This window comes from Molothrus ater, chromosome 2 (assembly GCF_012460135.2).
Source record: "Molothrus ater isolate BHLD 08-10-18 breed brown headed cowbird chromosome 2, BPBGC_Mater_1.1, whole genome shotgun sequence".
Taxonomy (NCBI): Eukaryota; Metazoa; Chordata; class Aves; order Passeriformes; family Icteridae; genus Molothrus; species Molothrus ater.
In genome coordinates, this window is record NC_050479.2 from 36,240,587 (window position 1) to 36,266,039 (window position 25,453).

General features: G+C 36.1%; 1 protein-coding gene across 1 annotated transcript in view; it reads left to right on the plus strand.

The window, feature by feature from the left end:
* The window catches only part of NALF1 (NALCN channel auxiliary factor 1), a 443,548-nt gene that overhangs the window by 404,089 nt on the left and 14,006 nt on the right, over nucleotides 1-25,453 (plus strand). The window contains exon 2 of the mRNA XM_036385700.2: nucleotides 19,385-19,556. Coding sequence (XP_036241593.1) covers nucleotides 19,385-19,556 — 172 coding nt within the window. The remainder of the gene's footprint in view (nucleotides 1-19,384; nucleotides 19,557-25,453) is intronic.

The following is a 25,453-nucleotide window of genomic DNA, read 5'->3' on the forward strand; positions in this document are numbered from 1 at the left end:
ACTTAAATAACTACATTTTATAATATCGTACCCAAAAACAAAGGCTATTTTGTAGTTCTTTATTTCTGGTCAGAGTATTGTAGACAACAGAAGTGAAGCGACATCAAACTGAGTAGAATGGAGATAGCAAAATATATCTCTACATTTTGAAGTTATACCTGCAAGGAATTGAATGAATTTAAAGAGACACAGGCCATCACGTATGGTGCTGCACTTTTTAAGACTCCTTAGCCCCTTCTTTCTCCTTTTCTCTTGTACCACTCTGCCTAATTGTGTTAACAGAATATGCATTTTAAAGAGATATTAAAAATTAACTCCTGCCTTGACAATTGCATTTTGAATTAAGCTCTTCAAAGACTCTTCACAAACAGGACTGGGAAATCCTACTTATTGTTCAATATGCAATAGCTCATACAAACTCCTGGTGCTAGAGATTGTTTTGCTGACATTGAAAGTAAGATCCAGAACACTGGTGGGTCCAGAACACTTAGCAAGTGCTCTTCGTTCTGAAGTGAATCCTGGGATTCTGTATGTACACCTAGACAGCTTATCTGATTGTACTGGTGACAGACTTCAGAATTTTCCAACGTGTATTTCCTATCACACTGAGTGGTTAAGTGTTCCATTATTCACACCAGAAAGAAGGTCATATGGAAGGATATAGAGAGTCTTTGTCTTTGACTGATCCTCTGGCCAGGTCCTATGGCTCACCTCTCTCTTGCAGGGTTGGAGTCTCCCACAAACACATGTGCCAGGGGCAGTTTAGATTGGATATTACAAAAAATGTCTTCCTTGAAAGGGTACTCATGCACTGGAGCAGACCCTCTGTCTGGAAACTGGACATCTTCAAAAACTTGTAGATATGGTGTTTAGAGACATGCTTTGATGGTGGACTTTGATGCTCTGACTTGAGTTGATGATCTGATTTGATGACCTTGGAGGTCTTCCCTTATTCTTAATTATTCTATGAATCAGTTCTACATGCTGCTTTGAACCATTACTCTTTCCCTCCGTGATGCTCATGTTCTGAGCTTTTCCTCTCCCTAAAACTCAGAGCAATATTCTGGCCTCTTGCTGTCCTTTGATATCCTAACCCACAATTTCCCACAAACAGGATTTTCATGAAGGCTGATTAATGCAGACTCTTTCCTTAAATATTTTTCCTGTTATTGCTGGTCCACAGAGCATAAAGATGCAACATGGGACAAATTAGCTCTATAAGAAAATAGTGTCTAAATGCCTTTAATCCTCAAAATCAGGAGTGGCTGTTAAGAGTGAAGTTCCTGTTCTGGTAACCTTCAAGAAAATGGTTTACTGAGAAATCCCAGTAAGTTAGATTGTCACTATTCTCCAAAATGAGGCTGTCTCACAACTCTTCAAAATCAACTCCAATTACAACACAATATAGTATCCCAAATTGCTGACTCTTTATTTGAGACTAACAGTTCTGGAAACAATGAATTTTTTTATTACAATGTTGAGACTACAACAGTACAAACCAAACAGGTTTTATCTACTTTGACAAACTTCTGGGAATTCAGCATGTCCTGGTCTTCTGACTTTGTGACCATTTTTCTTGTATCATTTTAACTATATAAGGGCTGCAGGAATCATCAATTCTGTTACACTCAATGGGATTTTTGGTGTTTTAACACTTATAAAACCAGATGACAGTAAACAGATTTTTTTTAAAAACTTTAAAAATTTAAAATTTACATTAAAATTTAAAAAATCAAAAGGTAACTTCAAAAAAATATTTTAGCTCTAGACTTGTCAGTAGTCTGCTTCCTTGTTGGATTTTGTCCACTGCAGTTAATTTAAGTAGCGTAACTGGGCTCTGATTCCGACCAGGAATTGTGGCTCCTACACAAGTCTGTGAACAAATAGTAATTAAATATGACTGCATTTAGTGCTAGTGAACAAGGAATAGAACCGAAAGCAAAATATGAAGTAAAAAAAAAATATATCAGCTAGCACAGCATGGTTGGGAACTAATTTAGTATAGATAAGTCACTAAGAAGGAAAAAAGTAGACAGGGGAGATTTGCTAAGTTTCCAAGCAGCTTGTTAGTATTCATGAGAGTGAATCTTTAGTAATTATCATGACACACAGATAGTTCATAGCCTAGATGAAGGATTCTGTGTGTCAATCAGTGAAAATGTAATCATCCAAAAAAGGAGATGTCTGAGGCTGGTTTCTGAGATTAACTAACTTTGAAGGAATTTGGAACTTTTGAATTTTTAGAACTTTAATGGCAAAGGAGCATAGGAGCTTAATGTATTATTTTCTCCTTCTACTGAAGAGGACAACTTTGCCTCTCCACTCAGCAGTTGTCAGGCCATGTCTGAAATACTGGGTTTGATTTTTTTTTTTCCTATTATACAAAAAAGTTTGGATAGGCTAGAGAAAGTCCAGAGAAGGGCACAAAAATTATCAATGGGGAACCTTCCATAGGAGAAAAGGCTGAAAGCCTTGAGATGAAAAGGTTTAATGGAGACCTCATTACTATGTTCCAGTATTTAAAGTGTTACACTTGTTAAAGAAGATGGAGACTTCCTGTCATGGTTTAAGCCCAGCTGGAAATAAGGTACCATGAAGCTGCTCACTCAACCCCCTTCCCTGACCCTCACACTAGTGGAATGGGGAGGAGAACCAAAATAAAACTTTTAGTTTGAGATAAGAACAGCTAAGAAATTAAAAATAAAGTAAAATATACTGGTAATGGTAAATTATAGCAATAATAATCATAAATAGGAAAAAAATAGTTTGGTGCACAATGCAACCACCACCGCAACCACCACCCGATCAGACCCCCCTTCCAAACCCAGATCAGCCCCCACTTCAGGGTACCTTCTCCCATTTTATGTTCCAGTCATGATGTTCTGCAGTGTAGAACATCCCTTTGGGTCGCCTGTCTTGGCTGTGCTTCCTCCCAGTTTCTTTTGCACACCTCCTCACTGGCAGAGCATGACTTAGGATAAAAACAACTTAGCAAGAGACCAAAGCATCAATCAGTGTGTTGTCAACACTATCCCCATTCAAAATCCAAAACATAGCACTGTAACAGTTACTGAGAAGAAATTAGCTCTACCCTAGCTAAAATCAGGACATTTCCTTTTTTACAAGGAGTCACTTGGGAAAGACATGGGTAATGAATAAAAGTTACTTCTGGGGTGATTCCAGTTAAAAACAGAGGGAAAATTTTTCACAAGAAAAATCAGGCTTGGAATAATCTCACCAGGGAAGTGGGGAACACTTAAGATTCATCTGTTCAGGGTGCTGGGCCATGTTGCAATTTTGGTGCTAAGAAAGGCTGGACCAGCTGATTATTATCTATTAACATTTTAAGATAATTCCAGGTCTGCCATTGTGCAGATTAACACAATGTATTAGCAAGGGTGAGATTCCTGGGATGAAGAAAAGCAGCTGAAAAAATGTATTTGGTTCTGTGTTCTTATCCCATTTCATATTCCACAAAATACCATTATGTCTACAGCACAGGATGACAGACTATGCTGTCAGTGCTGAGTTCCCAAGATGTCTTTGATCTTCATAAACACAGAATCTGAATTTCAAAAAAAAATAATAAAACCTGTCAATATGAGGAGAAATATAGCTTAACCAAAAGGAAAATTAGCTAGGTCACAGTCTAACAGAGAAAAATCTGCAATTATTGTGTTGAATGCATTTAGGAAAGAGGTATTTTGGAGTAGTCAAAGGAAAGCTACCAGACATAGTGGGTTTTGATTAAAAAACAAAAATAATAAAAAAATGACAGGGAAACCTTAAAAATAGCTATGTTATCAAAAGTTTTAAAGTGTCTAAATTCCAAACAAACTTAAAGTTCAAAAATAACTTCTGGCCTAATTTTAAATAAAGATCTGTTAATATTTAAATAAATATTAAGTAGTGTTTGTTGCTGTTAAACCATTTGGATTACATTTTCTATGTTTTTCTGCTTTTTTTTTTCTCAGTCACTTCTGGGCAATGTCACACAGGAGCTATGATGTGTGCTTCTGATGTTCCAGCTGGCCAGAAGCCATCTAAATGTGCAGGTTTGAGCTGCACAGTAACTTTAAGTCTATGAGTTACCAGCACTGAACAAAAAGACATAAGACTTCCTTACTACTCATTCCCAATTATTCTCTTCTCCTATGCTTGCATTTCACAAGGCTGAATCACAGGTCTAATTCAGCTGAGAATGAAGTCAGTAAAAAAGAGCCAGTTTTGAAAGGACTTGTGTTATAAAAAAGTTACACTTATTTCCTTTTTAATTTATCTTTCAGGATTTTTTTTTCTTATATTAAGCATTTAAGTTCTCTTTTTGGTATATTAGACACATATCTTTTAACCTTATTTTATTAAAGTGGGCAAATTAGACCAAGCATTTCCAATGACTGATTATGTAGGTTTCCCATTGGCTTTGACAGCAAATATGAGTGTTCAGTCAACAAAGAGTAGAAGCTTACAAAGCCTTCTGAACCTCTAATTGTGCTTTGGACACACATCAATAAAGCCAACACATGATTTATTCACAGTTGTCTCCCACTGAAATTTGGAGTAATTTCCTAGATGACAGCAGTCCACAGGACAACAGTCACTCACAGGGCTTTATCGATTAGCCATCCCATCCACAATCTTATTCCCATGGTAGTCAACAGTAGCCTGTGCAGAGGAAGAAGCCAGAAATTTCAGAATAAGGCATTGTAAGGCATCCAAGCCACCTTTTGTGCATCTGCATTTTAAATATCCAATGCTGTAACTCTTCAGAAGTCAGTAAGTGCCTTTACATATGCAGAGAAAAGCCTAAAAGTTCTTCAAAAAGAGACCAAGTACACCTCTGCAAAGTATCTAAGGTGAACAGAGTTTTACACTTTGAAGGTCTCCAAAAATATTTTTCTTTAGAAAGTATATTCTGGCCTTACCTTGGAAAGATCATTTTCTGAATCTTGTTCTCAAGAAAATATTACTGTCTGACTGCCGATCTCACACATTACATGAAAAAATATTTCCATCTATTATTTCAAAAGTTATATTTTTCAATTTCATTACTCCTTTGACCCCCACTTCTGGAACATAAAACAACAGGCTCAGAAAATTGTCCCTCCTCTCTACAACACTTATAGATATTATTCTGTCACCATTTTTTTTCTGAAATTTCATAACTTAATCTTTCAGTCTTTCTTCAGAGGTCCCAATGAGAGAAATACTGTCATTTGTAATTCTCTGCCTCCCTTTTGATGTGGGGTTATCTGTTTCTGGGTGGAGTATTTCTGGTAGGCCCGTGGCACTGGCTGTGCAGGAGATTTTTTTTATCTCATTTCTCATGTGTCATAAATCCACTTGTCCTTTCCACCTGCAACTGCACAGAGCTCACTGAAGAGCAAGACACAGATCATATTCCAGGATTGACACATTAAACATAAAATCCCTTATGGTATACAAGTAGATACAATTTTCTTCACAAAATTTCTTTTCTTTCAATTCTTCAACAGTGAACTTCAGCAAGTTTTCAGTTCAGCTGAAGTTTAATTTCTTTTTTTTGAAATTCATTGACTTTTTCTTTCAGTACACTTGTTTTCTTCTTGTTTAGCTTTCTTTCTAATGCATTAATGCATTAATAAGCAAAACATTGAATATATATGAAAGTCTGAAACATCCTACTTTTAACCTTTTGTAGTGATGAAAACTGATTTTTCCCTTTTGTTTTCCACTACTTATTTTTTGTACAGGACTGTGTAATATCCTCAAAAAATAATAATTTCATTTGTTTATTGCCTTTCTTTAGGGACCTGGTAAATAGGTTTTTGAAAGACTAAATAAATTGTCATTAGGGTTGCATTTTTATTTATATACTTTGGAAGGGTTTGAATTCATTAGAGAGAGAAATTACCTTTGTAGAGATGAGGTTATTTACCATTTCTCACATCACCATCTACATTTAATTTTATTATTCCACTTTTAAATATTAAGCAAACTATTTGCTTCCAGAAATGTCTGTGGCTTACTTGTCAGAGAGTTTCTGAATGACAGGGAATCATTCTGAAGTACCAAGTAAAATATTTTCTACTGTCAACTCTTCTACTCTAGGAATTTTTTAAATGGCAGACTGCAAAATTTCTGGTAGCATGTCTGATGTTTTACTCTCAGGCTCTTTGGTAGTCTTCCAACAATATCTTCTATTTGCTGAACAAGCTGTAGCAATGACAAATAAAAGTAAATTTGAAGGGCAAAATATTTTCCTTGATGCTACTGACCTATGCAAATTGTTGGATGTGTCAGCAAATAGTTACATTCAGACTTGACCCAATGTACCACAAGAAATCATCTAAGAAAAACTGCATTGGAGTAAATATTTGAAAATTAGAGAGAAAACAACACTTGTTCAGAGAGAAAAAGTTCCCATTACAACAGCTTGCATAAATACCTGTTTTGTATAGTTCAGGCAAGCCCCTACAAAAAGAGGGGAAATATGTTCCTGTAAGGGCAAAGTCAAATACATATAATGCCATTGAAACAGTGTGGCAGTGATGTAATATATTCATTACAAGCTCATCCTATTTCATTTGTGTGTAACTTTTCTACAGTATCTTTGTGGAATACACAGTGTCTTTTGTGTATTATTATTGCATACCAATCAGTGAAGGAATACAAATGAATTATGAAAAACACTGAGCCCCAAATCCTCTTATTCTCTCTAAGATGGCACCACATTTAACAGAGAGTCTCTAAAGGCTGTAAATAAATTGATACTGATATCTAATTTACAATAAGAATATAGTATTTTCAGAATAATGTCAAAAATTGAGATAGCATCATATAATCCAAGAGGATCAAATAGAAAAAAAATTGTAGTAAAGGCTGCATATTATGATACTGGGTTTTATTCAGTTTCCCATGAAAGTTCTTCATCAAGTAGTGAAAGGATTTTGATATTTCAGATAAAAACATATATTTGGATTTAATACTATTAAAGATGACAGAAATTGGGCAGAGGAAAAACAAGGAATATTTCTCTTCATGGAGAAAGCTGCTAGTACAGCCATTCACAGAGCAGTATCACACTCATCATGCAATTAGATAAGATGAGAGGGTTTTGCTAGCTGAAAACAGTACCTAATGTGACCTATCTTGAAATTTCCAATTTTCAGTCTAGCATAAAAAAACCTTTTCTCTTCCTGGAAGAGGCATGAAAACTGATCCCAATATCAGGCACTTTGAAGACAAGAAGTGCCATATGCATTGCATATACTATTAAAATCAGCTATTTCTTCTGCAGAACTGTATAATGGTGCTGAAACCTGACCCTCTCCTCTCAGGCTGGAATCACTGAGATATTCCTGGATCTTCTCTGGAAACTCTGAAGGCACAACAAAGTTTGAAGGAAATATTCTTTCCTTCCAAAAACTTTCAGGCACTAAAACATGAGGACAGGTTAGACTACTGCTAACACAGAAAATGATTGGGAAAAATAAACAACCATTTGCATTTTGGAAATGCAGGATAAGAAAGGAGAAAAACAAGAAAAAAAAAAGGAAGATAAAAGAATTGTAGCATTCATATCGTCTTAACAACTGAGTGAAGCAAGTATACTCCACTTAGACAAAAGGGAAGATTTTATCAATTGGAAAGGCTAGTGATATCACTTGTTTCAGAGACACTAAATGTGGGTTTATTTGTCTGCTTGCTTAACAGCTTTGAGTTCTGCACCCATGATTAACTTGTGGTCTCACTCTTGAGCATGCAGTGAAAAACTGTGTACTCCATGAGCTCTCAAAGACTACAGACTATGGCTAGCAGTACCGGTTGACTACATACCAATCCCATTAACAGAAAGTTATTGAGACTTTTTTTTTACTACCAAGTCTCAAATATCATGCTCTGAATCTAAACTTTTCTCAAAGTGATATCTATCTCACTTTTTCCTAGAGAAAACCTGATGGAGCCCCTCTTCCACTGTGTATAAGGCATGACCACTGGTCTGGCACTCAGAATTACGTAGAAGTCACAGATCTTGCCTGTCTTCAATGGAGTCGTAATTCCAGACCTTATTTTTTTGATTTGTTTTTTCTGATTGACCAATAAGCAAGATTTAGTGGCTTAAACTGATGAAGACCATTACAAATTTAGGAGATAAAAAATATTAGATTTAGATTTTAAGTGGCAAAACCTGATAGATTTAAGTATTTGAACAGGAGTTTCTAGTGTCAATAGCACTTGAAAAGTTCTACTTTAATCTCTGAATGTCAGCAAGAATATCCAGTAATTATCTCTGATTTTAATATGGCTCTTATTGGTGGAGAATTTACCTGACAGAGATTTAATTTTGTGTTTAACTGCATCAGCCATCTCTGTCTAAAGGCATGTTATGTAAGTGCAATGCTTGAATAACTGCATAGGGTCTTAGCTATCTTAAATTTATTTTACTTACCTTTATATATGAGCAAATGTAGCAGAAAGAATCAATAATGTACCTCAAATTCTCTCTAAGGTAAATCTCCAAGGTAAATCTAGTTAAAAAAAATATTAAAAGATAACTAATGAATTAAGGCCCTGTTGGTGAAACAGAAACTTCAAAGGCATATGGCTAGATTATAGAGAAAAAGCAGAAATTTTTTAAAAAGTAATATGAGTTTCATAAGGTGGTCAAAAGTTTGAAGTCCCATAAATACTGTGTTATATGGTGTAAAAGCTTTGACTGCTGAAGTTATAGATGGGAGTTGTTACTGGGGGCAAAGCTGTAGACAGTTTGCACAAATCCTTAAATAGACACATAATGCTTTGAACATCTTTTGTGAAAAGAGAAGTGAGATTTTGTTGCAGTCTCTATGCTGGTGACTATCAGATTGGCAGGTGAAACAGCACAAGGTATGTGAGAGCTGTTCTTTACTATTTTATCCCCTATGATGACAAGCATCATTCTGCTGTAGCAAATGTTTATTCCCTTGCAGAGCCACCCCAGACTAGGGAAAATCCTCTCTTGAGACATCTGCTCTTGGATGAGCTTATTGTTGAGCTTAATTGTGACCTCTTTGGAGAGCTTATTGTCCCCTTCAAGAAAATATGAATTATCAATTGCTTGGTCACAAGTTGTCATGGCTCTGATTGCAATGTTGTATATATCCCCATCTTGCCCAAATTTGGCTACTGGGGCTCAGCTTTTGGTGCAGCTGTGTGACCTTAAACCAGAGCTGTGTGAGAAAAAAAAAACAAACTGTGAGAGGAAAAGTCTCCTTGAGAGCTGCTTTTCAGCTCAGCCACTCACCCTCTTTGAATGTCTGAATGTCTCACTTAAATTTCATTACAACAGCATGCAACTCTGAGGTCTTTATGTCAATCTGCAAATTAAATCTAAGTAGGAAAAGTAGCACAACTCTAGGATACAGAGTGTAACAATGTTGAATAGTGCAGTGGAGTCTCTGGCCCTGTTCATGCATTCAGAATTGTCTAGAGAAAAAAATAAAGACAATCTGGTTTGCCTCTAGAGATTTTACAACATAATAAAGTTCTCCTAATCAGTTCAATTAACCATGATTAAAATAAACTTGATGCAGTGCAATATATCAAGTGAAAATATACTTGATATCTGTGATACAAATGATATTTATAGAAACTGCACCATAACAGGCTCCTTCCTTAGTTTTACATTCTGGGGGTCTTTGTTTTTTCATATATTTCAAGCTCTAAAGCATTTGTATTACATCTGGTGACTAAGAAATTTTCTTCTTTCTTCTGGATTCATTAGCTCCTTGTGTTTGGATTTTGTCATATTTACAGAATTTTCATAGAATCAAGAACTAGCGCGTAGAATGTGCTAATGACCCCATTTGGGTTATTGAGTCTGACTCCTGACCCTGCACAGGACAGCCCAAGAATCACTAAATGGAGCATTGTTCTTCAACTCTGTCAGGCTGGTGCTTGACCACTTCCCTGGGGAGCCGGGTCAGTGCTCAACTACTCTCTGGGTGAAAAATCTTTCCTGATATCCAACCTAAACATCCCTTGACACAACTTCATGCTGTTTCCTCAAGACCTATCGCTGCTCACCTGAGAGAAGAGATCTGCATATACCCCTCTACTCCCTACATGATCAAGATGAAAATTCAATAGAGAAATTGAGAAATTCTTATGCTTAAACAAGGTATAATTCTAAATGGAAAGAGAAACTTGAGGCACTTTTTCTGTGCATATGTTTATATCACCTTATGGCAAGTCCCCTCATCTGCCAGGAGTGTGCAGTGGCTGTTGCAAGTTGATTGGAAGCCCTCAGAACCCATAAGGGATTCTCTCTTCTGAGCAATGGTGGAGATCAGTAGGCAGTAAAAATCAGGTCCTTAATTTGAGAAAGCAGAGGATATAAAGACTCTCCTTGTGTCCTGCACACACTGTTAATCAGTGGTATCAATCTTCTGAATACTGTCATGGTGAGCTGATTTATACAGACTACCCTCACCTCAGAAATGATGTAGAGCAGAGTTGAACAAAAATACTTTCCAATCTTAACAGATCACTTGGTTCATGAATTCAGATGTAATTTTAGAAGGCTGTAAAATTTTAAAAGAGTCTCCTGACCATTGTGAGCTGACTTGAAATCAGTAGATCTTAAATTTTCTGGGGAAGCTGACCAGACATTTTAGAGATTATTAATTTGTTTTATTCTCCTTAATTTGAACATGCTAATATACTTTATGATTAGATGGAATGCTATTAAGCTCACAAAACCAAAGACTTGCACCTCCTTTTTTTTAACAGACTACTTATTTCCATAATGAGTTATTTAATCTTCAGTTTTCTTTAAGCTCACCCAAAGGGATGTTTATGATCTTCAAAAGAAAGTTTCCTTGCTATATTAAGTAACAGCTAAAACTGAATTCTGATACAGAGGATGAGTTCAGGTTTTAAGGCATTATAAAACAACAGTGTAGTTAATCATCATGATGACTTCAGTTGATTGGATGGCTAGCCACCAGAAAGACAGGACTGGTGGATCAGTTTTTTGTGCATTTTTGCCTTGCAGAAGCTTGATTTATTTTGGCAGATAGAAACATTATAGAGCTCTCCTATATATGCATATACTTTCTCCTTAAAGTTACCAAAGTGAGACATTGATACCATCTCCTCTGCAGTAATGTCTCCTGAAAGAGAGGAGACATCGAATCAAAGAAACATATTTCTATTAGGAGATGACATATTCACATCTTTCAGTTCATCATTTCCAAGATAAACCACAAAGATATAAGCAGAGCAGCTTGCTATTCCACATCTGTACTTCGTTAAAAGAAATCTTGTTACATAGCACATGAACTGAAGCTGAGATTAACAATGTTCTGGCAAAACAATTTCAACCTTGGTTTACTTTTTTTCTGTCTTCAAAATAAATAGCATGTGCATCTTTCACATGAAATTATTCACATAAAAATTATTCATATTTATTCACGTAAAATCGGGAAAGAAACAAGTTTGTCTATTTAATTTAGGAAACATGAAAGTTTTTTGGTTTTTAACACAATAGTTTGCATTTTTTGGCATCAAAATCTTCTGAATAAATATTAAAATATCAAATTACTGTAAATTTCAGGCATAAGTATTCATAATATGAAAAAAATATTCTCATTTTCCAGTACAGTCTTATAACACAAGGAATTTTAAAAATGCACATAGAATTGAATAACTTGAAAATATAATGTCTGTTGTACAGGAAATTTAGATTGATATATTTTATTCATTCTGGATCAGATTTTTTAAAAAATTAAAAAGGAAATTCCCCAGGAAAAAAAAAAAGTGGGGGTAGGAGTGAGGGTTGGTGTGAATGCATATACAAAACAACTTCCCCAAAAATCAGAACACCTATGAATCAATATCAATAAATAAAATACAATAATGTGACATGTCTTTAAATGAATGTTTTATGAGAAACATTTTGGTGTACAAACAGAATGAGAATAGTTTATTTGGAAAAAAAATATTTGAAACCAAATGGAAAATAATTCCCCAGTCAAAATTATTTGATTTTGATAATGCTGAAAGAAATGAAAATTATAACTTAAGAAAAACAAAATCTCCTTTCAGACACTGTTCCTATAAAATACCTTTTATTTTCACCAACCCACATATTTGAAAGCCACTTGTCATACCTTTCCTACTGCAGGTAGTGAAGAATGTTAATCACTGATGTTACCACTGATATTCATTGGCAAAGATACCTTATGGAGGGTATTGTTCCCTCTTATCTGGTCACTGTTGCTGCATTATTTGTGTGCTTTACCAGCCCTATCATGAGGCTGCCAAAGTCTCAGAATGGGACTGGGAACACAGCCCAACAAAAGAGACATGCCAACAGCACTCCTGCAACTCTCATGGGTAGAAAGCTCCCTGTAAAAGCTGATTTTTATCCCATAGTACACATACAAAATGCAGTCTTCCTGAAGTCAGACTGCCCTTAATGCTCAAAAATGACAAGGTTCCTTGGGGAGTCCACATTTATAACACTACTGTTGTCAAACTTAATCAGGTTTTGTACCAGTTAGCCTTCTATATTTTGGTTACACAGTCTATATAAAATGCACTTGTAAACGATCTAACAGACATCTTGCTTGTAAAACATGATATCTCAGGTCCTAATGCACAAAGCAGGCACTGAACTGACCCAAGTATTTCCTAAGGAAGATGTACTGTCTTTCAAACCAGCACATAGTACCCTGGTGATCCAAGTAAAAGAAACCTTTTAGAGGTTCCACTTCACAGATGTAGCATTGCTTTGCTGCTGTAAAGTGCCCATAATATTTGAAGTGACTTTTACAGCAAAATTTTTATCACTGGGAGAAATAGGTGTGCTCTTCTGAGGTTCCTCATTGCTACATAAATCCATAATTGCAAACTCATCCCCTTATTTCCTACATATAGTGTTTAATAGATTCATCTTTTGCCTGGTCGGTGTTCAGGCACTGTTCTAAGTGAAGGAGTGAGTACCTTTATTTGTGGAAGTAAGGGTTTGAAAGGTTTTTTAGCCTTTGCCAGTAGCTTTTCTCCAACTCTGTTATTGGCAACACATGAAGTATTATTACTGTTCTTAATGTCTACACTTTGAGACTGTGGAATAATAAAAAAAATTTAAAAAAAGAAAGCTAAAATGAAGCAAAGTAATTTAGGCTGAAGCAGATACTTTATTAATATTTCATAGAAATTTTGAAATGTTGAAGACCCTACAAGACACAACATTATTGGCTGTGGTAATGTCACAGAATACCACAGAGACAATACATCAGGATCAACACCAACAACCAAAAAATTAACTGTGGTATTTAAACATATGGCCTAACTTTAAATGCACATATAATGCCTTTAAATAGTTCAAAAATCCCTAAGTCTATGAGTCAGGCAAATATTAGACATGTGAAATAGACATTGCCATCTGCATATAAGCAATACCTTCTGTACTAGAATCTTTAGGGTTTCAGAAAGTCATATGCTTTAGCTGAAGCTGACAGGAAACAGATCTCACTGTCCATACACAGCTGATTCACTGTCAATGAGTAAACATGTACCAGGCACCACTAAGGTTAATTGTATCAAAACCTGAAGGCCACATCACTATTCATTTTTAAATGAATGCTGCTTCTCCATCCAGCTCTTCTGAAAAAGCTCAGCTTACATAACAGGTTATTGCATGAATATTCTTCGAAAAATTAATTAATTAGTCAGTCATAACCTGAGGTACTCCTGAGTACACATAAGAACTGCAGAATTTACCTCAAAATACTCACAAACTTTGAGAGAAGTTGAGCTGAAATCATATCACACCTTCTGAAGGCAATACCTTTATTCCAATAAGGTACAATTTCCTGGTGTCAATGAAAGTGTCACTGATCAAAACACCTCTCAAGTTCATAAGGGGCCTCTTCCTTCCAAATTGGTATGTGAAGTAATTTAGTTGTGCTCTCTTTGAAGACTTCATTTTCACAATGAGTAATGGATATGGTCTCAAAGCATCAGTTAAAAGCAGTTAAAATTTATTTTGATTCAGAAAAAATTACCATTTTGAGAGAGAGAATTTCTGTTGTGACTTCTTTCTTCCTACTTTCTTTTCCTCCCACCATCCTTCACATCTACACAGTGAGAGCTATTTGACGATTTTTATGTTCCCTTTTGTGCAATTACTATGATAGCCCAGCCAAAACATCAAACATTTCCTCAGTGAGGAAAAAAAATCTTTTCTATGGAAAATGGTTAAAGTACTTCCTGGAAATGGCAGTCAGAAACAACAGGGGAAAGGGCAGAAGTGAGTTGAATTCATCTCTTGAAAAGCAGGAAGAAATGGCATTTGTAGAGAATGAGACTGATTGAGCTTTTCCATTTTGTTCTACTGACACCTCTCCTGCAGTGTGACTTAGATGATTAAGGCTGCATGCTCAATCTGTTTTGTCAGAGCTCAGGTTATCCAGAATCACATGTATTGTGTGTGTATGGGTGAGTGAGAATGAGACAGGGAGGAAGGGAAACTGTGGGCATATACACACAGTGCTTTATCTTCCCATTGGTTTTGCAGTCTTAGCAAAGACAATCTTAGAATCAGGGAATCATAGTAGCATGGGCAGGCAATTTTTCTTGTCAAAATTAGTTTTGTGCAGTTGCACAGCCAATTGAAAGTCTACTAGTATATTGACCAGTGCCGACCCAGCCATTCTGTCCACACTGGGAGCCAGCAGCTCCTGGTCCCTCTCTAGGTGATTAATGCAACAGTATTAACTAAGAACTCTGTCTGGTTGCTTTTCAAGAGCAGAAAGAATAACTCAGACACCTCGTGTGTGATATGAGATACTGAATATCTGAAAAAAAAATACCGGGACTGCCAGTCTCCACACAGACAAAAATAAGTGTTCTTCCTAATGTCCTGAGAGAAAAAGCACAAAATGTGCCCTTCCAGTTTCTCAAAATTCTCCATACACACTCTTGCTTTCTTCCTGTTAACTCTGAATCCTTTTATTATTTCTAATGATTTGACAAGTAGATGCAGTTTAATGTCTAGTTTGTTGGTGATGCTTTAATTCTTTGAATTTCTGAAGCTGGATATTTGTGTAGGGTTATTGGTCACTGAAGTAATAAAATATTTTTTCTGCTTGAAACTTGTACAGTAGAAATAAAATGAATGCCAAATAATAAATTATTCTGCCCAATTGATAATAAGTTTTTATCATAATACTGTTAATATTTTAAAACTACCAAGATGCCTTTGATGATGATCATTCTAGATAGGCACTCAGACATATGTATATAGGTATATAAAGCCAGCACTTCGCGCATTTTTTCAAACATGTAATCTTATTTTTTTTTCCTCCAGGTACAAAGTAAGATAAATTAAATTTATTTAGGTGAGCAAAATTGCCAATAAATCCTTCTGAGATTTTATATCTATGATTCTGTACATAAAAGATTACTTTATTCTCATGGGATACTACCATCTTGCATTACAGTGTCTCATCTAATAGCCAGGACTGGATGTCTTTCAAATGCAGAGTGTCTAAAGTTATGTTGATGGTAAAGTGGTGAGATATTTATATCTATTCAGGTATTTAGTCTATGTATGGGGTTGCCATGATGCATTAATAATCTAGTTCATCTTAGTTCTTTCCCTTGTTAAAAAAGAGTTAAAACAAAACCAACAGAAAAACATGAGGGTTTTTCTGTTCTTTGAAATTAGTTTGCCAGATATCTGTTAGGAGCTATGATATTTCAAAGATTTCAATCACCTTATTGTATCTTTTTTATAAACCTATTGTATCTTATTTATAAACACATTTATTGTGTTTATAAATCTTTGAGTTTAGCTATTGATGTTCTTTAAAAAAGAAAGGACTGTCATATGAAGCATAGCTTGTAAATTGAACACCAAGCTCAATATATAGGCCAATGTGCATTTCACTGACAGTTTCATGCCTTGTTACATAATGCATGTCTTAAGTCTCTTAAAATCAGCATTTTGGACTTGCTAGGAGATAGAGTAAAATTCCCAACCAAAAAAATCTATATTTTCCTGGGGAAAAGAAGGAATACTGGCCAATCAAAGGCTGTAATATCTGCTTTATTATTAGGAAAATTTCAAGAAATTTCAAGAAATTTCAGTTCCAGATTATGGACTTCTACTAAAGATTAAAAAGCCACCTCTCATTGTCCCTGAAACAGGCAAAAAAAACTTCAGACTGCTCTGGGTCTTCTTTCTCAACTGGGTTAGTCATGGGACTTATGCAAATGCTGTTGAGCAGAGTTATATGGACAAATATGAGATCAATTCTCCCACTTCTGTACTTCCTCCTGGGTAACACATATTTAAGAATGAAAGTAAGATGTCTGTGTAAAACCTTTGGTGCTTAGAAAGTCCAGGAAAGGTAGGAGAGATTATTTGGGATATTTGTTAGGAAAGCAGGTATTTAAATCATGTCTGTAGCAGTGAGAGCAGAGAGAGACCACGTTCTGGTCTACCAGCTAAACCAGCAGAGTTCAACTACGAACACCAACCTCATTTCCCCTTTCTCCAGAAAAAGACAAAACTATTTACTGCAGTTCTTGGAACACATCTTTTTCCAGACAATGTCTGAGCACTCTATGGAAATGTAGGAATTACCACAGGCCAAAGCTGTGAAGGCAGTGGACTGACAGATAGACACCATGAATGTGCCTTGTCTAGGAGCCTATGTAGCCTTACTTGGTAAAACAGAGCAAAAGGCAACCAGAATATTAAAAATGTCAATATAGGCTATAGAAACACTTTAAATCAGCTGCAGGGTAAAGAAAATAAGGAAGGATACAGAGTGGGAGGCATTCATCTGAGAAGCAGATTTCAGGAACAGGTATACTCATGCACTCTTTAGAAACATGGACAATTCAAAAGTAATTTTGAGACAAAGCTGACGACTTGTGAATCAGAGCAGGAAGATGATGCGTATGAACGGAGATTGGATACACAAAAATCTTCATAGAAGCCCACGATTGCATTATTTACTTCTGCTCCTGAATAAACATTTTCTGTCTTGCTTCAGTAGACACATGGTTTTACTCATTTTCTTGTTACCATGTATGGTGGACTGTTCAATATACTTCCTAAAAACTGATTTACACTTTCAAATATGAGTCATAAACCGACTTACTTCTATTAGATCTATTTTATGAAGACGACATGTCATATTAACAGGTCTAAGATCAGGAAAGAACCTCTTTGAATGTATAACTGTTGCCAGACCCAGCATTCCTGCCCCCAAACAATTGACTATGATTAGTAGTTGAAAATAGAAAAACTATTGCTGTACTTCACCTAACCTTGAGTGCAGTTTTGGGTATGACAACATAAGATATAAAGTTATTAGATAGCATCCAAAGGAAGGCAACAAAGATGGTGGAGGAGAAGCCATGTCAGGAGCAGCTGAAGTCACTTGGTCTGTTCAGCCTGGAGGAGACTGAGGGGAGACCTCATTGGAGTCACAATTTCCTTGTGAGGGGAAGAGGAGGGGCAGGCACTGATTTCTTCTCTGTGGTGACCTGTGAGAGCAGCCATGGGAATGGTCTGAAGCAGTGTCAGAGGAGGTTTAGGTAGGAAAAGGTTCCTCACCCAGACAGTCATTGAGAACTGGAACAGGCTCCCCAGCCTGACAGAGTTCAGGAAATGTGTGGACAATGCACATGGTGTGACTTTTGGGGATAGTTCTGAGCAGGGCCAAGAGTTGAACTCAATGATCCTTGATATTTTCCAACTCAGTATATCCTGTGATTTTATGATTTATTGTTGCAAATGTCAGCAAAGCAACTGAAGCACCAGAAATGTGGTGCTTTAATTGACAATGGGAAAACCACTTTCTGAGTAAAAGTTTATTTATGAACAAAAGGTACACACATCTCCTGGTCTTCCTTATAATTAATCATTTACTGTGAATAAGAGACCTTAGTAAGCAATTAAAATTGAATTTTTAATGAAAAAAAAACCACGTTCCACAGAATGCAGTAGGCAAAAAGCGCTATAAAGAGATAATCACAAACCACAGATTAGTAATAAAGGCTTCATTTTATCACCTACAAACTTAACACATACCTGCCACTGTTGCAAACAATCTAAAATAAAAGTTTGGTGATTCTGGGGCTACTACATTGATATTAATTATACAATTTAGGCTACTATTCATAAAATTATAATCACTGAGATGAAACATACTGAGATCAAACCAAACTCTCATCTAGATTGGTCATTTCAGGCATCATTTTTTTAATCTTTCTCATCTTAGGAATTTGATCTGCAGTTTCCTTTTCTATTACATCATTCCTAGAAAGAATGGAAATGATGAGCTGACTATATTGGTTTTCAGTCTATGTTTAATGAAAAGTAGTTTCCAGGATTTTCAGATAATTAAAAAATACAAAAAAGTATATTTTTTTTTTATGTAACAACCTAAATAGCAAGTATCTAGATAGTAAATAATGTACTCCAAAACAGTTAAGTGGAAAATAAAATGGGGAAATTCAAGGAAATTTCTCTGTACTCAGTCACAGAGGTTTTTTATCACCTTTGTAGCCTGGTGTCTAACCTAATTTTACGTTAAACATTTCCATGTCCAAAAAAGTTTAATACTAATGACAAACATCATTGTTTGGAAGACAAAAGGTAGCAAAAATTAAAATCAGCATGTGTATATTACTTCTCTGTTTAAATTGTGACAATAATTGCAATAATCACAAGTCCTGCAGCCACTGCCGTGCAGCATCAGATATGAGTATCCCTAAAGTGTTCCTTTTAGCACCCAAATGTAGACTTAGGTTTTCACTGCGGCAGATTTATCCCCTAGTCTGCAGCTATCAGTGTTCAGGTACCCTAATGCGTGTTTTAATGCTGTGGACTGGATAAGGTTTTATTTGAAGGGAAGCAGCACCATCTATTGCAACCTGATAGCTTAGCTCTAGATGGTATAAAGACAGGCTTGGCCTGAGCCCAGCTTTCAACTCTTTCTTGCAGGCACTTTTTATAAATTTGTCCTTGTCCAGCTTCAAATGAGATTAGGATCTCACTTGGTGAGATTTGGTGGTGCAGGGACAGGGCTGTGTTCCATGCATGCACATGTCTAATAAAAAGTCACATCTAAGAAACATAACTGTTTACAAACTAAGATAATAAAATAGCATAAGCCCAGTCCTAAATAACTGTTGCTTTTAAATGACTTTGCTGGAATTTTCATTTCTGAAGTGGGAGGACAGTCAAAAGTTAAGAGCATATTTTACCCAGGTGATATTCTTTCAAAATTTTCTTCCAAAAGTAGCATTAATGTAGGTGTGCAGTACAGTATGTTCTTCTAATAATGACAGTGCTATTGTCATCCATCTATATTTCTGGTTCTTCTCTTTTTTCCAGACTGTCTACAAAGCCTGGCTCTGTTCCCAGTATTTTGAAGTCACACAGTTTCACTGCAGCAACAGAATTCCTTGCAAGCAATACTGTTTGGAGGTTCAAACGAGGTGTCCCTTTATATTACCAGACAATGATGATGTCATCTATGGAGGACTATCAAGTTTCATCTGTACAGGTATAGTACAGAAAAACCAATTTCACTTGTTTTCTTAAGTCTAAATGTCATGGATTTAGCTGTAACCCTGAGACCTTAAAGGTATTCCACATCAGAAAGATTTCTTGGAGGTGCTAGGATTTGAGCTCAGATCTAGTAATGCACAGTTATGATATAGCCTGCCAGTCATCAGCTTTACAAAACAAAATTTCTAGAAAAAATTATTCTGCTCATTTTTTACATTTAATAATTTGGTGGAGGATTTATTTTACTTCATGTCATGCAATACTCAGAGGTTGCATGTCATGCAATATTCAGAAAAAGAAAGAGAAAAAGTTCATCCAGTTTTTAGCATATTCACCTTTGTTTGCCTGCATTCTTACGCCAGATGAATCAAGAATCTGAAGCACAGCATTCAAAATTGTGCAGCAGCTCTCAGAAAGTGTTTAAGAAAACATCTTTCACTAGTGAAGAAATTTAAGAACCAGTTGTTCACCTGTGAAGAACTTTGATTTTTGTTTGTTTTCCTATTGAGTCTGGTTACATTTTATGAATATTTTTTAATTGTAAAAGATATTGGTAATGTATATCTCAAGTACCACAGATACTTTTATCAGGAATGGATGGGGATTATCCACACAAAATTTCAGTTTATACCAATATTATCTTCAGATTTATGGTGCCTAGACTATCATCTGAGAATCTTGAAGATATTCAGGCAACTTATTCCCAGTAAATTCATAAAAAACAAGTTTCAACACTTAGATCATTTGACACGCTCATGCAAATATCAGAAATTAAACTGTCTTCACCTCTTAATTAGGGCTCCACTGGAAATCTTGATAGTAAATAAGTTGTCTAAGGTAAGCTACTTAAAACTAGAGTCAATTGTAAGAATCCATAAATGTTATATACCATCTTAGATGCAGGCATAAGGATTATGGCAACTCACTTCACCTTGTACCCTGTGTTTAGATTTAAGGTGATTCTGGTAGCAAGGCATTTACTGGATTTTTTTTCCTTGGAAATTAAATTTATTGCACAAAATCAAGCAATATCCATCCATATACAAAAGAAAATACAAGAAAAAGTGAGCTGAGTTACAATTTTGAATCATCACTTAGCACTTCAATGCATTTTTTAAAAATTAATAGCCTTCCAATATGTATATGCAGTAAGCAAATGAGCATTATTTTCCAGTTTAAGGTAGTATAGTAGAAGTGAGAGACTTAGGAAAATTTTATTTACCACAAGTTCACAATCTATATATGTATGTTCACATATATGCATGTACACACATGTACACAATGGCAAGAAACCAAACCAACAGCAAACAAAATTATCGTGGCATGTATTTCAGAAAATCTGTTAGGAAGTACACATCCATCTCTTCATTTTCCTAGTTTAACTCATAATCCAAATTCCTTCCTAAAACACATAAAATAGATGATTTTGAAAAGATTACTGACATCCCTGAGTCTGGGATGAAAAAGCAGCTTTAGGGGAGGATTAAACTCATTTTGTTGCAGGTATTATTAAAAAAATGAGGGTATTTACACATGAACTCTGTGACTAAGCTCTGCCTAGAGTCTTGGTGTAGCCAGTAGAGCTGAAAGCCATTTGACTCACCCTAGCCAGGCACCTGCACCTGACCAAGGACTTGCTCACATTGCTGGCTGTGCTCTATTGCTGTAGCTGCTGTTAAACCAGAGTCTTACTGCAGACACTTAAAATCAGGGTGACCTAAATCTCATCTCAGCTGTCCACTAACAAATATTTGGTTGAACTTTTTGTCCTTTCAAGGCCAAACCCAGCAGCATCAGGGCAGAGCTTGTGTTCACAGACCCACAGGAGTCAGTATGCTGACCCTAGAGAGTTGTGTGCAAGGGAAGATGCTGAGGACAGGTATGAGGCAGCAATTCAAACTCTGTCTGGAATACAGTCCCATTTTCACCCTTATTAAGCAGCAGCTCACTGTAAGAGTGCTTCCTGCCACTAAACAATGAAAAATTAGACTTTAATCTGCTACAGGAATAAAGAATTATACCTCTCTGCAGCTTAATGAAAACAGATTTATTTCATGCAAAGGACAGTGAGCTCAAGAGCAGGCAAAACACTCTATCTCAGCATAGCTTGTCATAGATAACTTGAAATCATTTCAAAGAAAAAACAGCTGAAAGAAGGTGACCCATGTCTTGAGGGACAACTCCTACTGCACTTTTTGTGTTTCTGTCTGGTATACACCTTCTGAGATTTCTAATTATTGATCTGTCTCTTCATTAGAAAAACACAAAAGAGTAAGGTAAAAAGGTATTCTTATTTAATATTTAGATGTCAAGTAACAAGAGAAGGTATATAAGGGATAGCTGATTTGATTTGGTGTTGACTACAGCCCAGAGCTTGGGATGAACACAAAAACATTACCTGTAATTTTCCAGTTGCAGACAGGTAGAGGTTGGTGTGTCTCCATACCCCATGCTGGGAGGTGCCCTGGCAGTGGGAGCTGCGACCTCCCCTTTCAATCCTGTCCTACCACAGCAGTAAGTCAGAGCTCAGAGATCTGCTGGAGATAAGTGCATGGCAGCACTGGTGGACAACAGGGAACCCACAAATTTTTTTTATTGTTTTTTCTTTCAGGCCAGGATTTTTTGTGGTGTTGGGGCCTGAAAAAAAAAAAAAACTGGAGGCCGTAAAAGGATATAATAACAAGGGCTTGACCCTTCCTTGGAAGGCCCTCATGATGAGAAAACAGCATAGAACTGGCTATTTTTCCCCAATAAATACTGCAGTTGTTGTTATATTTGTAATTAAGTTTAAAAGAAAATAAAGTGTGGTTTATAATATGGATTCATAACAAGTTATTGGAAATTCCTGAATACTTCATATAGTAAGTAACAAGTATTCTAGCCTGAGAATGTCTAACTATATCACCTCCAAAGAAAACCTACAATAGAAAATGGACAAGGCACGCTACCCTCATTTTGCATCACCAGAACTCATCTTTTGTAGAAATGCATGTGAGGATGTGGAACAACTGCAGTGCAAGAGAAAGTACTTGAGAGATTAATCAAAACAATCAGAATCACAGTGTGGTTCTGATTGTGGAAATATGCAGTTAGGTAGAAAGAATTTAGAGTTCCTTCTTGCCCACTTTCTTCCAGGACATAGAAGGAAAAAAGTTGATCCTTCCATCAGGTGCTGCACTGTAGCCTGCTGGTTTTCAAATTCATTAAAGCTGAATGATTACTTTCAGTTTAGACCTTTGGAGTTCATATCCATACGAGTAAAGTTTCCAGTGGTTTCATCCAATGTTTCTCTTTATAGCTCAGCTGTCTAGAACTGCCCATGCAAACCAAAATCTCATTTGAGGGAGATAACAATAGTTTTCAGGTGTACATGGAAAATTACAGTGAATTAGTCCCATGCAAAATTCCAGGTCAAGGTTTTTACCTGTAACTTCTAAGAAAACAGTGTTCATACCAGCAGGATTTTTTTCTATTGTAAATGTAGTCATCTCTTCCTTAACTAAATGGGCTACAGCACCAAACTACCCTATGCCAACCATTGATGCACATTTGGTCTACAAAATTAGACTAGAGGTAGAGTGGGAAAAAATCCCTTCAGAGGCATTTAGGGTTGACATGAGATAGGTACTCAGTACCAGCTGCTTCGCTGTACAGCTCTTCTCATATTTACAAAAATTACTTGCTAATACAGCCTGTTCTGACTGTTTGGAGAAACTGCTGTCCATGTGCCAAGTTTGGACCAATTTAGAGTGCAGACTTAGGGCTAATTGTGTCCTAAAGGCTTTCTTTGAAATGACAGGTCCCTTTGGGCCCTGTGGCATAACAGGGCCATCACCCAGCATCAAGTCTCAGGCCAGAAATCCCAGCCACATACTCACTCTCTTTATCTGTACAATAGATGTCATGGCATTTAATGGAGAAGGAGAGTTCCTCTTTGAAGGAAAGGAAGAGAATGGAGCGAGCAGCAACAAGGCAGAGATATGTTGCATTACTTGTTCCAAAATTAGCATGGCACTCTTCACTCTTTAGTACTTCCCAAGGGCAGTGTCATCAGAATGTGTCTTCTCCCATCAAGAGGAGAATCAAATTTGTCTATTCTCCTGTGTTGAACAGATTTGTAATACTTTTCAGAAAGTGTTGAACAGACTTGTGATACTTACTCCTACAGAAGGAGCAAGTAAAGAGAGAGAAGAGGTAAGTAGACAGGTGATTCAGGTACTTTAAATCACTAATATTTTTCAGTTCATATTAATTTAGACTCCTAATTTTGTGTTCTGATTAACGTCTCAGTTGTTTGGAACACAGTGTGAACCAATTTTTGGCAAATAACAGTAACATATGTGATCCATGCAAAGTAACACATGAAACTCCACCTCCTTTAGAGTAAAGAATTCACTGGAAATAGCACTGTCAGTCATGCTTCATAGCACACAATAATGTTTCTAAAGACATAGTGAGAATTATTACAGAGAATTCTCATAATCTGTAGAAGTTTGATGACTAGCAAAGCTCAGCAAAAGTATTAGAAGAAATTCTGTAAACTGCAGCTTCCTCTCAAGGGGCAGATGTGTGACTGGGTTTCACCAAGAGGTTTGGCTATAGTGTCTCTTTCAAAACAGATGCCCTGATTTCAGTGAAATTTGAAAAGCAATTTCCTTGAGAAAATGTAATATATAGAAAGGAATACAATCTATTTCGTAGAACAATTCAAGAAGAGAAAATCACTCTGAATTCAATCTGCTTTATGTTGTTCTTGGCAAATTCAAAAAACCCATATATTTGATCCAAATTCTTTCTCTAAAAATGTCTTATAATAATGTGTCATTTACCTCCTGTCTGCACCTCTTAATAGGTCCTAAAATATCAAAATATTAAGCTAACACAGACAGCACGATAAATCCCTTTTATATTTGATAAGCATGGTTTAAATCAATACTAGCCATGGATCTGCTTACTGGGAAAATTTGACATGGTTTTTTCAGCAAAATCTATCAACTAAATAGCTCATCTTTTTGAATCTAGTGTTCTTCCAGTCTTGAGTATGTGGCTTTCCCATGAATGAGGGCTTTCCCATGAATCAAGGGGCTTTCCATGATTGAGGTCCCATATCATAATAGGTTTATTAGCTGTAAATTTTCTTCTCCTATAATAATGACCCAGACAATTTACTTATTGATATCCCTAAACTTTCTATGGTGACACAGCACTTAGATATGTATAACCCTTTCCTATCATATCACAATAGTACATTCTTTTGGTCAAAGATACTACATATAAAACTAAAACTAGAAGCGAGTCTTCCTGTATCTCAAAGGTGTAGAGGTAAAAATCTTCATTATGTAGTTTTGAGAGTCAGCTATTTACTCATCTTTCTGACTTGCAGCAGCTCAGTTTTAGAGGAGTAACACTGATTTACGCCCACCAGCAGCAGGAAATTAGCCTTATGCATAATTTAGGGAAGAAATACATATATAATGAAGAAACATTATGAATCCTTATTGGACATGGGCACATACACATAAGAAAATGTTCATGAGTTTACTATGTGAAATAATAACCAACATATAGTGATAAAAATATCTTAAAACACAACACATATCTCCAACCCAGATCTCTTCTGACAATTGGAATTGAGTAGTAGAAGTTAACCTTTTCAAAAGAGCTGAACAGTCTTAATCGCCAGTTTAAGAATAATCTGTTTGAATAAGAATAATTTATTTATCTTCAATATTCTTCTACACGTAATCTTGTTTCACTTTTTTGTAATGTGAAAGGTATAAAATACATGTCTAATCATCATGATGTGTCACAGACACAGTAATTTAGAAATTGAGAAGACCATCTGGATAAGATCAAAAAGTTCTGGCTTCCAGATCAGTTGTACTAAAGCAG